The sequence below is a fragment of the Protopterus annectens genome, chromosome 3.part1 (genome assembly GCF_019279795.1).
Source record: "Protopterus annectens isolate FY-2018-M chromosome 3.part1, PAN1.0, whole genome shotgun sequence".
Classification (NCBI taxonomy): Eukaryota; Metazoa; Chordata; order Ceratodontiformes; family Protopteridae; genus Protopterus; species Protopterus annectens.
Window position 1 is genome coordinate 200,984,608 of NC_056732.1, and position 19,135 is coordinate 201,003,742.

General features: G+C 39.2%; 1 protein-coding gene across 4 annotated transcripts in view; it reads right to left on the minus strand.

The window, feature by feature from the left end:
• CUL2 (cullin 2) overlaps positions 1-19,135 on the minus strand; it is a 2,069,186-nt gene that overhangs the window by 1,061,002 nt on the left and 989,049 nt on the right. For 3 of the 4 annotated variants that reach the window (XM_044066711.1, XM_044066710.1, XM_044066714.1), the window contains one exon: positions 12,157-12,174. The exons of the other annotated variant lie outside the window; for it this stretch is intronic. In XM_044066711.1, the coding sequence (XP_043922646.1) occupies positions 12,157-12,174 (18 nt within the window). The remainder of the gene's footprint in view (positions 1-12,156; positions 12,175-19,135) is intronic. 4 annotated transcript variants of the gene reach the window in all.

A 19,135-nucleotide genomic window follows, 5' to 3' on the forward strand; every position in this document is an offset into this window, starting at 1 on the left:
ATTGCCCTGCTTAGCTTGTTCGCTATCACATTGGAAGTCCCCGGGATGTGTGTTGCAATGAGAAAGCGTTGGGAAGAACTCACCCAATTCCAAACTCGCATGGCCTCTCGACATAAAGGGGTATGATCTGGTCCCCCCTTGTTTGTTTAGATACCAGACAACCGACATGTTGTCGGTCTGGATAGCTATCATCCCTAGAGGGAGAAAGTCGTGAAGTGCTTGCAACGCTAGAAGCACCGCTCTCATCTCTAGGACACTGATATGCAGATGGGCCTCCTGCTCTTGCCATGTGCCTTGGAAAGTCCTGCCAAGATAATGCCCCCCCCCCCACATCTGAGAGGCAACCGCAGTCACAGTGGCAATGGGTTGGTGTGGTACAAAGTGAGTCCCTGTGGTAAGATGACCTGGTTGAATCCACCAGCGTAGGTCCTTTTTGCAAGAGTCTGTAATCAGGATCTGATGATGTAGAGGCAACTGCTGAAATGACCACTGGGATGACAGGAGCCATTGGAGTATTCTCATATGTAGTCTTGCTAAAGGTACCAAGGTTATGGTTGACGCCATAGTTCCGAGAGGCTGCAACACCACCTTCGCTTTGACTCTTCGAAGGGGAAGCATCCTGTAAATTTTCTGCACGAGATTCTGTATTCTGTCTGTAGGTAGTCTGGCTGTCATATCGACCGTGTCTATGTTTGCTCCTATAAAAGTTATAGACTGAGTGGGCAAAATAGAGGCTTTTTCCCAGTTTATCAAGATTCCCAGCTAGGAACAGAGCTTGATTGTGGAATCTCTCGATTGAATTAAGCGATGCCTGGTGGTGGCGGTCAGGAGCCAATCGTCCAGGTATGGAAAGACGTGGATTCCCTGATGCCGCAAATGAGCTGTGACTACTGCCATGCACTTCAACACCCGGGGGGGGGGGGGGGGGGGGCTGTGGTGAGACCAAAGGGAAGTACCCGAAACTGGTAATGATTGGCTCCCAGCCGGAAGCATAGGTATCTCCTTGATGCTTTGTCCATCATTATGTGGTAGTAGGCATCCTGGAGATCTATTGAGCACATCCAGCTGTCTCTCCCCAACAAAGGGAGTATGGATTGTAGAGTGACCATTCGGAACTTGGACTTCTTCACATGCTCGTTTAACCTGCTGAGGTCTAGGATTGGTCTCCAGTCTCCTGTTCCTTTTGCAACTAAAAAGAACCTGGAGTATGTTCCGAATCCTATCTGGTCTGTTGGGACCTTTTGGATGACTCTTTTTTAATAGCCGCTTTTCTATCTCTATAGCCTCTTGATCCCTGTGATTGGGTGGTGCATCTGGGATCCTTTTGGGAAGGCATGGTGGAAGAGAAAAGGGTATAGAGTAACCTCTGGTAATAATGTCTTGTACCCACTTGTCTCGAGTGAGATTTAGCCAGGCTTCTGGGTACAAGAACAGGTGACCCCCGACTGGCTCCAAGAGATGCACAGTCGGGTTCCACATCAGGAACGCTGATAGGGATGGTCACGAAAGGAATCGCGACTTCCCTGATTTTGTGGGCCTCCCCTGCCTCTAGGGCGATGTCTACCATTATTTCCTCCTCCCCTGCCTCTGAAGGAGAGAAATTTATTTGGCCTCCTGGGGACCGATTCCATGGCATCAGGAGTCTACCATGCTTTCTGACTCACAAGATCTAGTAATTCATCAAATGGAGGAAACACCCATGAAGCTGAGGTTTGAGACCCAAAAGCCTTCAGGTACACTGACTCCTCATCGGAAGGGGTAACGGTGGGCCAGCCGCCTCTCTGCCTAAGGATCTCCAAAATGTCTGCAAAGGAGACATCTTCAGAGGATGACTTAGGGGACCCCTCCGACTCATCGAGGTCAGTGTCAGATGTGACAGACTCATCAGGGGAGTCTACATGCTTCCTCTTACATAATCTCTTCTGAGGGGGCTCCTCAGCGGGGTCTTCTGGGGAGGTCTCAGAAGATCGGAGACTACCCAAATGGGGGTCCTGAGGCTGTGAGTCTCTACCATCCCGGGGGAGAGATGATGCTGAGACAGTAGTCGGCGCTTGAGGGAGTATAGCATCTGTACTCCTACGTGGTACAGATGAACTATCCAATATGCTCCTCATCTTCATGAAGACCGATTCCTCCGGCTCCGAACGACACCCCGGCTCCGAGGAGAGTGTAGGTGCTGATGGCTCCAAAGGAATCGGCTCCGAGAACGATGTAGGGTCTGAGCTCACTTGGGCCAACGCACCAAGAGGAAGACTCGGCACCAATGAGGTTCGGTTCCAAGTGTCCCCCTTGGGCCTGAACGAAGAGCTTCGGACCCTAGACACTTCGGACAGCGCCGAAAGTGTCTGAGTGGTGCTTGGCTCCGAGACAACCACCCGGGGTGCTGAAGCCGAGGACACCACTATAGTCGGTACCGACAGCATCGGCTCCAAAGGACCACTCTGGGTTGGAGTAGGAAAAACAGCAGAGTTGGTAACAGGAGTCGGCTCGGAGACAGAAATGGTCGGACCGATAAAAATTTTGGCAAGGCTGATGACTTAAGGAGTCTGAGCACCACTCTCTCGATGTCTTCTTCAGAAAAGCTCCTGGAGGATCTGGAAGACAGTGTTGGAGACCTCGCTCTCTGCAATATAGGTGATTTTAAAGTAGGGGAGACCGGTGGAATGTCTGTAGACTGCCTCCGAAGAGGACTGCTAGTGATTGGCACCGAAACATTTGGTGCAGATACTGCAAAGTCTGTGTCCAGAATTTTGATCGGCTCCGAGGACAGTGGAGTTGAAGTGACAGAGGCCATCTCCGATTTAGGTAACTTCTGTGGAGGTTCAGAGACGAAAGTTGAGGCTGGAGAAGGCCTTTTTGAGGTCTTGCCCTTATCTTTATTGGAAGAATGCAACCTAGCAGAGGAGGATGAACTGGCTAGGTCTTCCTCGAAGGAAGGTTTTAACAAGCCTTTTAGAATCAGCTTATTCTTCCGTTCCTGGAGCACTTTAGGACTAAAGGAATGGCAAAAGAGACAAGTCTCTTGAATATGTATGGCTCCTAAGCAGTACACACAGATGCTATGTCCATCAGTGATGGACATTTTTTGAGAGCATTTAGTACACTTTTTAAATCCTGACTGTTTATGCTCTTTATGTTCTTTAGACATAATGGCAGTCTCAATATAGGCGATTGAAGAAACAACCAACAAGAGAGGAACTAGATCCTCTAACTTAAAAAGATCTAGCCCTAATTCTCAAAACAAACAACAAAGGGAAGTTCTACTAGGTTCTCTAAATTAAACAAAACTAGTGTGAAGGAAAAGGGAACAGACTAGTACCTCTAAGTAAAACGGTTTCGTCTAAAACCAAACACTCACAGGAAACACACAAAAGGCCAACAGGCCCAAGAATTTTATAGCAGAAATAAGTCAAATCCAGTAAAAGTCAAGTCCGTTTAATATGACACAAATCGGTATCACAATAAGGCTATCAGCAATAAGAAAAGCACTTCACATGAAGCTAAAAACTTCTAACAAGCAGAATAATAAAGAACTAAATCACTTAGCCACGGCCAACCAAAAGAAGCTTCCGACTGAAGACGCAGCAAATGAGATCTGGGGAATGTGTGCATGCATCATGGGATACCTATTAGCCACGAGCCAATCAGAAGTTTTCAGGCTTTCTAAGCAGCCGAGTCGGAGCCGAGGATCGGCTCCGAACCCACATGTAATAATGGAGGCGAGATAGGACTACATAACATGTGTTATTCGTAGCACCTGCAATGTGCCCAGTAATGTGCCCAGTAATGACGACTCCTGCAATTCGTATGGAGTTAGATGTAATGGTAATGTATCTAAATATGACTGTAGATTCTTTTTTTATAAGACCCATTGCTCCTACTACTATAGCAACTGTCTGGGTATCTTTCTTCCACATTGCTCTTGCTTCTGCTTGCAAATCCTGATATTTTATGACTTTGTGTCTCTCTGTACGCAAGACACTGCAGTCATTGGGTGTGGCCATTTCAATAATCAATGCTACTATTGTCTTTTCATGCACCACTATATGTGGTTTGATAGCATCTATCTTTTGAACTGTTGGTAATGTATGATCCCATATAATGTAGACCATCATTTTCTATGATGCTTTGTGGCTCATGTTTCCAGTGTTTTCCAGCCACTTCAATACCATAATGTTTGCACAATCGCCAGTGCAAGAGTCTCACCACGGGTCTATATTATAACATTGAAGCTTCAGGTATTCGAATACCTAAAGCTCGACACATAAATAGCGAAAGCTGAAAACCGTGAATGGCTACTTCCGCACAGGGAAAGAAATCACTTGGCCGCAAAACAAAAAAACAAACTTTCAAACCCAAATCAATTGAGGGGCTTCGACCCCCCCCACCTAAATATACCAACTCTGAGATCGCTCTACATTGGAGAAAAGGGCAAATTCCCCATAACGGCCAAGAAAATGTTTTCCCTGTTAAAAAATTCAAGGAAGTGGCTGTTCGCGGTTTTCAACTTTCGCTATTTACACGTCAAGCTTTAGGTATTCGAATACCTGAAGCTTTAATGTTATAATATTGACCCTCTCACCACATTACTATGCCTTGCAGTATACAGTTCTTCTGCCATTAGTATGTCGCAACCAGCAACGAGGTGTGCAACTGTTTCCAATTCTGTTTTACAAAATCTACATTTGTCCGTTTCTCCCACATGTTCAATGGACTTAGTAAACCAACGTGTATGCACCCTACTATCTTGTGCTGCCAATACTGACCTTTCATCTCTTGGTTTGAAATCGCCTCTCCTTAACCATTCCTGCGTTCGATCCTGATCAACATGAGGTTCTTCTAGAAGCTTTCTATATCTGCAACTATATTTATGCATTTTCCATATTTCTTGCCTTTTCAACTGGTCCTTCACCTTATATTCTTTCTTTGTTTTTTTTGTCACATTCAGTTGCTGTCTAATTTTTATCTTCTACTGGTTTGATTTCCATTCCTGCTTGACACCGATATACTTCTGCTAGATTAAGCAGAGAAGTCATCTTAAATTTATTCTCCTCAAGTTTCAAAACTTTCACTACGTTTGGGTCTTGTGAGATCAGTAGATATGTCTGCAGTCCCACGACTGCAGATCTATACATGTAATCAGTTTCAAGGAGGCCCATCCTTCCTTAGGAACGGAAAATATAAAATCTTGGTATGCACTGATTTTTATAAATCATTTGGTGAGCATGAAACATCCTTCTTGTTTTCCTGTCTAGTCTATTCAACATGTTTCACGGCCAGCCAATCACTCCAAAACTTTAAGCTAGGACGGGAATTGCAAACTGGTTTATAGCTTGAATTTTGTTCCTAGATGTCAATGCTGTTTTCACGATTAATTTAAGTTTTCTAAAGTATTCCTTACTAAATTTTATTCGCATTTGTTCATTTTTTATTGTTGACCCTTCACCAAATCCCAAATATTTATACACTCTCTCTTGCTCAAGTTCTATCACATTCTTATTCCAAACTGATGTCTTCTTGGTGCTAAAGTTTTGCAAATTTATCAAGACCAAATGACATTCTTATATTATCAGAAAAAGTTTTGACAACTTGCAGTTGTGCTTTCAGTTCCTCATCTGATGAGCTATACAGTTTCAAATCATTGACAAAGAGAAGATGATAGTTTATAGAGTTTATAGATTAGTACTAGGCTAACTGTCCTTGTGGGCTATATTAAGCCTAGCCAATTACCCAATGTGAGAATCAAACCCTGCACCTTGTGTCTATAAGGTAAAGACCTTAACCATTATGCCAACCTCCCACCAGTCTTTACACTTTTTGGTTTTCTAGGATCCAAAGTATAGCCATGGCCTAAGCTGTTAAGTAGATGGCTTAATGGGTTAAGGGCAAGGCAGAATAGCAGCGGTGTCAGTATCAGCCTGGAATATCTCCCTTTGAGTTTTTATCCCTGTGATAATAATTTGTCCTTTATCGTGGCTTAATTGCAAAGTGGTCTGCTACTGTTTCATGGTCACTGTAATGTAGTCAATCAGTGTAGGGTGTATCAAATACATTTTTAAGCACTCTTTTATCCATGAATGTGGGATACTATCAAATGCTTTTTGTAGTCAATCAATGCCATACTTAGATTCTTCCTCTTTTTACAGTTCTCCACTATGGCTTTATTTAACAACAAATGATCCTTGGTTCCATAAGACTTTCTTTTATTGCCCTTTTGTTCTATTGCCATAATTGAGTTTTCTTCCACATCACTATAAACTCTGTCAGCATCAATTCCAGTGTACAGTTTATAAGTTGTAGGAAGGCAAGTTATTGGTCCATAATTTTTAGGGTAGCCTGCAGGTTCAGTCTTAAGTAGGAGCATTATTTTTCCTGTTAACAGCCAGGCTGGTGTCTGTTCGGGGTGCGCATATAAATAGTTCTTACGCATGGCTAAACCTTCGTGCAAAGATGTTAATACTTTTAACCAGAAGTTAGGCACTACATTTGGGCTTGGTGTTTTCCAATTAGAGGCTTTTCTTAACTTTGTTTCAATCTCTCTGATTGTTACTTCATACCATTTCATATCCTGTACCTTTAAACTTCTTATTCTTTCTTTTACTTCTATCCATTTAGCATCTTTGTTATGTTCCACAGGATCTTCAAAAATACTTCTCCAAAATATATCTATTTCTTCTTTTTTTGGTGGTCTTTCAATTTCTTTTACCTTGTTTCCCAATTCTCTCAAACTTGTTGGGATCATCAATAAATTGCTTATTTTGTATTTTTTCTTTTATATTTATGTGCTATCATCTAAGGTTTTACACCTTTGCACAGATTTTTAGTTTGTTACTTGCGATAGTGCATGATAGATCCTGATCTGTTCTAATACTGTGCATTGCTTTTATCACATCTATCTTTCTATGTATTTTTGTTAAGGTGTTCCCTCTTCCCCTCTTCTATACTCTTCTAACAGTGACACTTCTTACCTTAATTGCTTTATAGTTTTCTCTATTTGATACTTTCATGATGGTATTCGATTTCTTCCCTCACTACCCTGTCTTCTTGTAGTAGAACTTTATCTGTTATTCATTTAGCTGCACAGTAACATATCCTGTTTACTTGTTATATCGCATGGATCCCTATGAACAGTCCTAATTACTGTGTTCATTTGTTTTATCAAACTTCTGACTTTTTGGGTTCTATTGACCTTCTGCAGTCTATTTCTTTCACTGATCTTAATATGTCTATCTATCTATATTAAATCAAGCAACTCTTCCCTTAGCTCATTTTCTTCTAAACCAAGGGCAAATTTTTATTTTCCATTTCCTGCGGGCAGGGCATTCTATAGAAAATTCTATATCATCTTCCTATGGCACATTCTCAATTTCATCCTGGGCCATCTGTTGCTCTGTCATATGGGAACTCACTAGCCTATCACTCCAACATTGACTGCGCCAGAGTTCAGTTTCTTGTTTCTTCCCTTGTTGTCCAGCTTCAAGTGAATGTTTACACTAGTTTCCTGTAGAAGGCACCAAAATATTTTCATTTGGCACCTGACCAATTGCTTCCCCATTCCACTGGTTTAGCCTTAATTTGGATGTCCATTGCTTTACCCTGTAGTGGTGCTTTCTGAATTAGATTTTCTACACTGAATCCTTCACTTTGCAGGTACTCCATAACCTCATTTTCTAGTTCTTTAACTTCTCCATTACTAATCTCCTTTTCCTCTTTATTGTCTTATTTTTTGTATTGCAAAGTTTTCCATGTCTGGATTCATTTGCCTGTCTTTCTCTTCAAATATCTTTGGTGCTGTTGTTTTTGAATTGATTAGTTTTGCTTTCCCCTTTGCATAGATACATCATATTAAATCTCTTTTTCTTTCCCATGTCCATACTTCTTCAGATGTCTCCTGATCTTCCTGTTTCTCCTTACTTTGGGGACTCGTTCCATCATACTGTGATGTAACCTGTGTTAGACCTTCTACACCAAATCTTTCCTTTCACAAGTACTCCATAACTTCCACTTCTATTTTAATTTCTACTTTACTAAGCTTCTTGTTTACATTCAGTCTTTGTGATATTATTTTTTATTGTGAAATTTTCCATATCGGGATGCCTTTGCCTGTATTTCTCTTTGAATATCTTTGGGTCTTCCTTCTTTATATTGATTACTTTGGCTTTCGCCTTTGCATAAATATTGCACCTTATCAAATCTCTCTTTCTTCCCCATGTCCATATTTCTTTTTTGTACTTTTCAAAAATCCCTAGGTTTTGTTGTTTATATTTTCACAGTTCCTCCATTGCTTCTTTTTTCCAAACAGATCAAAGTTTCTTGATCTATATACTGTTTTTCACAAATTTGTTGCAATAATTAACACACTTTTATTTGAGGCTTCTGACAGTTTTTCTTGTGGAAGTATTTTTCTTTCCTCTAATTTCTCTCTTAATCTTTTTGTATATCTTGTGTCTGGAAAATTCTGGGCTTTTTGCATAATAGTAACAATGCATAATTACTTTCTTATCCTCAACAGTCCACTCTACCATCTTTATGACTCTTCTTTGGCCTATCAACTTTTGTGGACTGCTACTTCCTTCAACAACAGGGGGGGCCATCCTCCCCCTGGGCCTGGCCTGGCCCTATTGTAGGAATGTTTCCATATTTATAGGATTCTACACTGTCATTTTTTCCAGTCCTGGCACCAGTGCGCCTACCATGATTGGGCACTAACTTACCCTGGTCTTGTGCACCCATCTATTAATTTTTTACCTATTTCTATCCATGATATATGCTATATAAATGCAGTCTACATATCAGTGTCATCTTGGTGAGATTTTGTGAAAAACAGGGTCCACCTCATGAAGGTACTTACCAAGACTTGAGGATGAATTCAATTTCACCAATACTACTCTCCTTTGCTTGCTGACTTATCTCTCTATTCGGACCCAACTGACCTTGTTAATAACAGTAAGAAATTGTGGGTGATACCTTAAATAAAAGAGATGATGTAAAACGTATGGCAGGTGATAGTAATAAAGCATTTTGGTTGAACAGAGCACAAGATGTTACGGGAATTAATACATGCATATAATTTTAGTGTCAAAGTTTAAAAAGTCTGTATGACAGCATATTGTAATAATAAGAATTCTGATAAGTGGCTGGTTAAATAAAGAAATAGGGAAAAGTAATGGGAGTAGACAAGGCTGTCTCATTACTGGTATATTATCTGCTTCAGTTATTAATATGGTTGTAAGTAATGTAAATAGTATAATGAAGAATGCAAAATATGTAGTACAAACAAATATATATATATGGCATATGCAGAAGATATTATAATTACTAAAAATAGTTTACACATGAAAGAAGCCATATTTTGTACGGTAGATTGTTTTAAAGAAAAGGGTACAACATTAAATAACAATAAAAGTAAAGGTTTGGGTGATAAGACAAAAATAGGAGGAATATACTTTATAATGAAAAAAAAACTGCAGTATTGGGAATACATTTTGGTAATAAAACAGTAAGTGAAATACATTGATTCCAAGAATGTATGGAAAACAAGTGTTAGAAGTCATATGTAGGTTTATATAGGGATCTAAATTAAATCAAGTTAAGACAGAAGTATTATACGTGGGCAAAGAGGAAGGAGGATTTGGATTATTAAAGTCAGTAGTATTTGCAGCCTCATTAAATTTGTATAAAGTGTTGTGATGGTTAAATGAAGAAAATGAGAAACTAGTAGTAAGACTGTTTAAGCATAAATATGAAAATTTTGGAGAGACAATACAAAGAAATAGAAAAAAAGGATGTATTCATGAAAAAATAAAAAAATATCAAGATAAAATACATTTGTGGAAGATAAAGCTTGATCAGATAGAAGAAAATTGAAAAACATGGCATAATAATATAATGGTACAATATTATTGTGTTAACCCGTGGTAAAATTTACCAGAAGAAAAGATTATGGTTATAAAAGGAAGAAACAAGTGGTATAGTAATAAAGTAGAATGTCAGGATTTTCTATGGAGACTGGGAATAAAGAAGTTGCCAGCAAAAGCAAATATGCCTTATAAAAAGAAAATTGAGAAAATATGTATGTAGTATGGTAAATAATAAACTACAGAATATGCTTTTCTAAAATGTAGAAGAGTATAGACATTATAGGAAAAATATATGAAGAAAAATGTTTTGCGGATTTAAAAAAACCCAGTACTGACAAACATTGACATGAGTGAGTATGGACATTATAACAATAGAAACAAATAATACAAGATAAGAATAGACAAAAAGTTATTTGACGTAATATGGGTAATTTGGAATGAGAGATTAAGTGAAACTATGTTCAACAGAAAAGGGACATTAGCAGTGATATTAAGGAAAATCAGACGATGGTTATGGAAATAGGACTGGGTCCAGATCAAAGAAAAATGTACTAAGATGAAAAACAGAATGTATAAGGAAGAAATTAAGTAAATGTTTTGAGTAAATTTTGTAAATGTGCAAACATACAGAACTGTGTAAATAATATGTCCTGTAAATAAGGACCCCTACTCTTTTTAGTAAGAATTGTGGAATATTTTACCTCCACCAGAGTTACCACTGCCTCAGGCAAATGGGGCCTTGGTTTAACATATTATCCAAAAGACAACACACACAAGAATGCAGCACCCCCCCTTATGCTGCACTGCAGTATTAATACGTGAAAATTAATCTGACTACCTGGTGTGGGACTAGAATCCACAGCCTTCTGATCTTCCAAAACAACATGAGAGTAAAGCTGTTAAGTTACCAAGACTGCTATCTCCACAATCTGATATGTAAACTGTTCTTGTCTTATTTTTATTTTACTAGTTATCTTTGGGTTTCATACCTTGCTTCCAAATAGCCAAAAGTGTCAATAGATTCATAGGTGAGTACTAGGCTAGCTTCACTTGTGGGCCATTTGAAGCCTATCAAATTTCCCATTCAAAGGTCAGAGTCAAACTTTGTATCTTGCTACTGGGAAGCAAACAACTTAACCATTATATTAATACCCAACCCTGTCACAGTAGCACAATCGGTAGGGGAAATCATTATATTTGGATTTCAAGAATAACTACAAGGTAAAACTCCAACCACTGTACTTTTCACCTTCTTAAATACTATTTTAGTGTTATTAAAAATGTCAGTTTACTCTCTACAATGATTACTAGGTCTTTATATTACTGTGCAGCCAATATATCCCTTGGGGTATTCCATATACACCCATTCCCTGTCTTAATGATCCCTCATTTCCCACTGATGAAAATGTATGCATGCACTTTTGTGGTGATATACACTTACCATAAAATGGCTATACTACTTAAATCTAAATTATCTATTTTGACTTGGACATTTCAGCTGTAAAACAGGGTGTACATTTAAAGTCCTAAAATGTATAAAATAGCTCATCCCTGCTTCCTATTTATCTAAAACCCTGCAATTTATTTAAGCTATCCCCCGCTTGAAAAAATAAAGAAAGAAATAAAGCACCAATTCAGCTATTTTATGCCACCCTGATGCTACAAACATAAGCGTTCCATACATGGCAACAGTAATCAGAGTCTGTCAAGTATCGAGGGTGTTAAAAAGCCAGGCAGATGAGAAGAAGAAAGGGGACGGTAGGTCTGACGATCTGGAAGTTTGCACTCCTGCCTTACTTTGGAGGAGGGTGTTGGGGACTAACAGTCACTTGTCAGCTCCATGGAGGAGACCACGGAGAAAGAAAGCAGAGTTCAACAATTAACAGGCAGCTGACTCAAAGCTGGACTCGTAGTAGGGCACAGCAGACACACTGGCAGCATGGCATTCAAAATCTGTAAGCCAACATGAAGATAACACACACTGAGGCCACCACCACCAATTAATGATAGACAAAGTATTTGCTTGCCACATGGGGGGGGGGGGGGGGGCACCTGTACAAGAAGCAAGTCATTTAGCCACAGCAAAAGATTGTGGAGTTAACAGACAGGGGCACCAGAATGCAGCATAGGGTCAGCGGTCACACTAGGGACCAAATAAAAGTTGTCATACACTTACCACCAAGTAAGCCTAGAAGACTCCCTAAAATTAAGTAAAGTGAAAATAAACTAAGTTCAGCTTGGGGATGTGGGTTCAGCCCTTTTCAACACTATAAGCATTTAACAATAAGCAGCTTACCTTCAGAAGTACATATGTCTGTGTGCCAACGGAGAGAAGAGAAGAATACAGTTACAATGCAGCTGGTAAGGCTGTGAAATTCAAACTGAAAGATATGGGTGCACCACTGCTTGAACTATGATCAAATCTGTTCACTTTCTTTTGCTTCCACATCATTCTTAAAAACAAAGAGATCTAGTGTCTTGGTCCTACCTGGTCCCCAACAGCAAATAAAGTAAACTTCACTTCACAGAAGATCTTTGAGTGGATCTCATCTGGACAAATATAGAGACAGCAACTAAATAAGGTTCTTATAAAGCAATTAGCTTTCTAATGTTCTCAATCAGAAAGTAGCATACACCTAACAAGTTATTTGGCAGTGTTCAGCAGTTACAAAAATGCTCACTGGGATGATCATCAGCCAGATGTCATTCACTATTTTGGTTAGAAGGTAGGGTGCTTCCTAACATTCTCAAAAGTCTTTCAGTTGTCAGGCCCTCTGAAGGAAGCAAATCAGTAACAGAAAAAAAAGGAAAAGGTTACAGTTCTATACCAAAGCATATGAAGTGCTGATATACACTAAGTGAGACATACATTGATGAAACCAGCAAGTCAAAGACAGCTCAAATGACAAAAACAGACAATACTGGCATGCCTGGGAAGCACAGCGATTGGTGTTATCCCCCCACAGCTGCAAAGCCCATGCTCAATTGTTCCTGACCTCTGGATGCTGTACATCAGGAATCTGATTATTCTCTAAGTGTCCATGTGAGTGTTTTCCAAGTATGTTCAATTCCACTGTCCATGCATACAAATCAGTCCAATTAACTGGCTGACAAATGCTTAAATTAATCTCTGTATAAGAGATAACTTCCTGTATCACTGGAAAAATAAAGAAAAAACAAGGGATAACTAACAGGTGCTGCACTGTTACAATGTTAAGTTTGAAATGATAGAAAAAACAGCTAGTCTGGTTAAAGGAATCCCTATCATAACAAAGAATGTGATTATGAACACTGGAGAATACAAAGATGATAAAGGTAATTCACAGAAAGGCAAAGGTGCTGGCCTTGACAGATCAGAAAAAAGTTAGATGCACGGTAAACAGAGACACTACACATTATATATCTGATATTGTGAAAGATCACAATAGTGCAAAACACAGGACAAAGCTTTTCCTGTACCTCTATAAAGCCTAATGGCAGCTGTGTTGCCATCATGGTGACAAAAACATTCCAAGTGCACAACCAGACATACCAGCAGTGTCCAAACCACCACAGCAAACTCTGGACCAGCTCCCAACTACCATGCCTGCAAAAGTTAAGGACTGCATTAGCCTCAAAGAAACATCACAAAAGTAGTGCAGTACTACAGTTTACCTGCAATGCTACACATAACTGTCTACATTGCTGCTCTTTCCACAATGGTTGTTAGTACAGAATGGCAGGCATGCCTCAAAACCAAAGAACATTTTGTGAACTTGCAGGCTTTCCAGTATAAAATGCCCTCCTCACAAACATCTGTGTTACCAACCATACATTATGCATGACAAACATAATGTAGCATAACTTGTTATACATTGTTCTCACGTGGGGCAGAGTAACAAAAGAACATGGTAAAGATATATATGGATACATATGTGTGTATAAACACAGAGAGTTAAGGCTGTGCGGTACTACCTCACCTCGCCCTATAGTCATGGTATGATACCTTGAGCCTCTACTTGGAAACTCATGATTCTGAGCAACTTACTTAACTAGGCTGTCCCCTGAAGCAAAGGTATTACACTAACTAAAAATAAGGGACACGTGTAAGGTACAGAACACTAGTATAAAAATGTCAGTAGTACAGAAAATTGAGGGCAATACTCTGGGATTCCAAATCAATAAATAAAGCATAATACATCACCACCACACATCATGCATATAAATGGAGTATAAAGTACAAGACATTCTATTTATTTCCATTTTGTTAACCAAGTTAGTTCTACTGTCCAGAGCACATTTACAAAGGAAGCCAGGGGAGAAAATTTCCCAGTAACATTTATAGTGAACAGATGGAGAAACAGTTACAGTACATAAAATTAAATAGAAGTTACATAACTGAAACAACACAAGATTCACATTAAATTTACATAACTGAAAACAAAGGACGCAAAAAAGGGGAAAAGGAAAAGACTGCAAAAATACTGATCAATACAACAACAAACTAGAGCCCCAAGAGCCACAATAATGCAAGATGATCTTGATACATCACAGTGTGCATTGTCAAGATGGAGTAGGACATTATTCTTAAGCTTGGTTTTGAAATCAGATAAGTTTTAATCAGTGTTTATTCTTGTAAAAGGCTAGAAATCTGTCATACATCTTGCTGTTGATCTAGGATATATATATATATATATATATATATATATATATATATATATGGATCTACTGTACTTCATCGAAAGAACACTTCTTCAAAAAAGAACAGCAGACCCACACTTACGTGAAAGTGCACTTAACCGAAAGTGCACTTTCGCGAAGAAAGTTTCAACGAACCAAGACAATGATTTTGCAGGGGGCAAGCCCCCCCCCCACACACACCCCCCTACTTAAATATACCAACTCCAAGATCGCACTACAGTGGGGAAATATCTCTTTGGTCAAAATAACACACAAGAACCTTCCTTTAAAAAGAGAAGCACTTTTACTCCAGTAAATCCTCCATTGGTTGAGCTCTTTCGAAGATTATGTGAAGAAGAGATCTTTGAAACTAGGAACCCTATGACAGCTAAAGAAAATGAAGCTCTACAACAACTTAGACATTCAGAAAACTTAGTTATAAAAACCAGCGGACAAAGGAGGATGTATAGTCATAATGGAAACTGAAAGGTATAGGAACAAAATGATTATGTTGGAAGACCAACATACATATAAAAAACTGAGTAAGAAGGATGTTACCACGAAAATTACATTCTTTCATAGCACTCTATATGAACTTTTAATGGAAAGACGTATTACTCAAGAACAATATGAATTTTATGATACCTCTCATCCTTTATACCCCAGTATAAGTGGCATACCTAAAATCCATAAAGACTTGTATGATCCTCCCCTAAGACCCATTGTCTCTGGGAGAGAATGGATAACGGAACCGCTATCTATGTTTATAGAAAATGAGTTGAAAAAGGCATTACCATTTGCAAAGACAGTTCTGAAAGATACAGGCCAGTTTTTGAGTGATTTCTTTGAACAAACCAATCATATGACAACATTTGACAATCTTATACTGGTACCTATGGACATCACCAGCTTGTTCACGGTTATTCCCAATGATTATGGTTTGCATGCTATAAATACCTTCCTACAAAGACATAATATAGCAACAGATTCAATATGTGCCTTGCTAGAACTTGTTCTAGAAAACAACATTTTCAACTATGGAAAAGACTTCTATTTACAAACATGGGGAGTAGCCATGGGTACGCCATGTGCTAATAGTTATTCGAACTTGGTATTAGCAGAATGGGAGCATGAAACCATTTCTTCTGAGAACATATGGCTCTCACACCAACTTTATTATGGTCGTTTTGTTGATGATGTCTTTATCTTATAGCAAGGAAAGAAGGAAGAGCTGAATAGCTATGTCGATTACATCAATGGACGTACTAATTTTCTCAAATTCAAAGCAAGTTCATCAAATAAAGAAATAGATTTTTTGGATGTAAAAGTCCATCTACATCCTGAGGAAGGTATAAATACAAGCATCCATAGGAAAGATACATGGAGAAACCATTATTTACACAACAAAGTATGCACCCTGGACATATTTTCACAAATATTTATGAAAACCAAGTCCTAAGGGCATCTAGACTATGCACCAAAGATGAGGAATTTATCAAAGAACAAAGTAATGTACGAAGATACCTAAAGGAAAGGTCTTATCTAGATAAAAATTTAAGACTTAAACACAATTTTCAGGAAATAAGGAAAGGCAAAGGTCAACCTTATTTTTCGAAGAAGAATACTTCTTCACAGCAAGCTATTGTTCTTGATAATCACAGTTAAACTGTCTGTTAACTTACAGTTCAGGCAACAAGCAGGTATGTGATATAATAAGAAAGCATTTGTCAATACTAACAATGGATGAGAAAATCAAACAAGTAGTAGGAGAGCAACCGAGATTACAGTATAAAAATAAGAAAAAATTGAAAAGACTTTTATGCAATAGAGATAGATGGTTTTACCACACAAATTATATGTTCAGACAGAAGGGGTACTTTTAAATGCAGCAGATGCAAAGCTTGTCCTTTCATTGACAGTCCAAATGCTTTTGTTTCCATTCATGGAAATGAACAACACTTCAATGTATATGCTGATTGCACTACAGCATATTTAGTGTATCTGGCCACTTGCCGACAATGCAATGCCTTTTATATAGGCAAGACAGATCAGAAGCTTAAAGACCATATACTACGACATCTAACAGATATACGACAAAAGGAACCAAACAATGCACTTGCAGTGCATATAATACAATATACGACTCACTCTTTCTTTTTTAAAGCAATTGAAAAGTACAGTTTTGTACCTACCATAAATGTAGATGTTCGAAGATCCACATTGCTGCAGTCCTTACACTTGGGTAGTCCGCTGTCCTCGGTCGGCCCGAATATCAAAGTATAAGGCTGACGTCGGTCAAGGCGCATTTGACTGACATCAGGACGTCAGGGTACAAATGCGCATGACCGACGTCATATCCTCAGTCTTTTCTTGCCCCAGATGTCAGAAGACCCTAAAAATAAAGGTCAAAACCAAAAGACAGCAAACAACCAACCCACCACCCTTGCACTAACTATATGTACAATATATACAAAATACACAATATGTACAACCCAACCCACACAACCACCTCTAACTACAGAGGGAAGGAGGAGGGTAAATTGGACTGCAGCAATGTGGATCTTCGAACATCTACATTTATGGTAGGTACAAAACTGTACTATGTTCTTCATCTCACATTGCTGCAGTCCTTACACTTGGGTAGAATCCCAAAGCAGAGGTAAGGGAGGATGGCTAACTACAAGGAAGCAGGAGCTGCCAAGATGCCCTGCAAAACAGCAGTGGCAAAACCAGCCCTGGATTTAGAGTAAAGTGGCAGGTGATAATGCCTAGAGAAAGTATGCACTGAACTCCAAGTAGCTGCCTCCAAAATATCCTTGGTTGCCACTCCCCTCAAAAAAGCTGTTGGCTTGTACCTACTCAGCACAAGATCCTCGTGGTGGCCAGCAGAGTAATCCAAGCTTCAGAGAGCTGAAAAAGCGACTTTACCTGATATAAGTATTTTTTTGTGGCTTTCCACTTCTATTTATCTTGCTACTGTATTTTCGCCTGTTTGCTGATACATTGCTACTGTTTTATTCTGCATTTATTCTGATATTGCACTTGTTTCTCAGTTTGTTACTTTAAATATCTGTAACTGTTGCAAATTGTTTGTGTAGGCTGTGATAGCCGATTTATAGCATTTATAAGTGTTTACTGTATCTGTTCTGCTTGTCTCTTGGAAAAAAAAACAAAAAAATATCTCTTGTTTTCCCGCCTTGCTAAGCTAGATTAGTCCAGTTTCAGAGCTTGCTGATCCCTGGACTTTGTTTGCAGTTCCTGTTACTGATTCTTTACCTAATTTGGAAAGGAGGAAGTTCCTTTGCTATCCAGTGGGAGTGGGAAGCACTGAGCTGCCTGTTGGTCCAGTTTTGTGAGGTGTCAGCCAGCAACTTGTAGTTTATTGGTCGTTTTGGGCCAGTTCCTAGCTTCTTTCAGCCCCCTGATATAAAAAGCGCTAAACGCGCGTTTTTGGCTTGTACCTACTCAGCACAAGATCCTCGTGGTGGCCAGCAGAGTAATCCAAGCTTCAGAGAGCTGAAAAAGCGACTTTACCTGATATAAGTATTTTTTTGTGGCTTTCCACTTCTATTTATCTTGCTACTGTATTTTCGCCTGTTTGCTGATACATTGCTACTGTTTTATTCTGCATTTATTCTGATATTGCACTTGTTTCTCAGTTTGTTACTTTAAATATCTGTAACTGTTGCAAATTGTTTGTGTAGGCTGTGATAGCCGATTTATAGCATTTATAAGTGTTTACTGTATCTGTTCTGCTTGTCTCTTGGAAAAAAAAAAAAACCAAAAAAATATCTCTTGTTTTCCCGCCTTGCTAAGCTAGATTAGTCCAGTTTCAGAGCTTGCTGATCCCTGGACTTTGTTTGCAGTTCCTGTTACTGATTCTTTACCTAATTTGGAAAGGAGGAAGTTCCTTTGCTATCCAGTGGGAGTGGGAAGCATTGAGCTGCCTGTTGGTCCAGTTTTGTGAGGTTTCAGCCAGCAACTTGTAGTTTATTGGTCGTTTTGGGCCAGTTCCTAGCTTCTTTCAGCCCCCTGATATAAAAAACGCTAAACGTGCGTTTTTTGGCTTGTACCTACTCAGCACAAGATCCTCGTGGTGGCCAGCAGAGTAATCCAAGCTTCAGAGAGCTGAAAAAGCGACTTTACCTGATATAAGTATTTTTTGTGGCTTTCCACTTCTATTTATCTTGCTACTGTATTTTCGCCTGTTTGCTGATACATTGCTACTGTTTTATTCTGCATTTATTCTGATATTGCACTTGTTTCTCAGTTTGTTACTTTAAATATCTGTAACTGTTGCAAATTGTTTGTGTAGGCTGTGATAGCCGATTTATAGCATTTATAAGTGTTTACTGTATCTGTTCTGCTTGTCTCTTGGGAAAAAAAAAAAAAAAATATCTCTTGTTTTCCCGCCTTGCTAAGCTAGATTAGTCCAGTTTCAGAGCTTGCTGATCCCTGGACTTTGTTTGCAGTTCCTGTTACTGATTCTTTACCTAATTTGGAAAGGAGGAAGTTCCTTTGCTATCCAGTGGGAGTGGGAAGCATTGAGCTGCCTGTTGGTCCAGTTTTGTGAGGTTTCAGCCAGCAACTTGTAGTTTATTGGTCGCTTTGGGCCA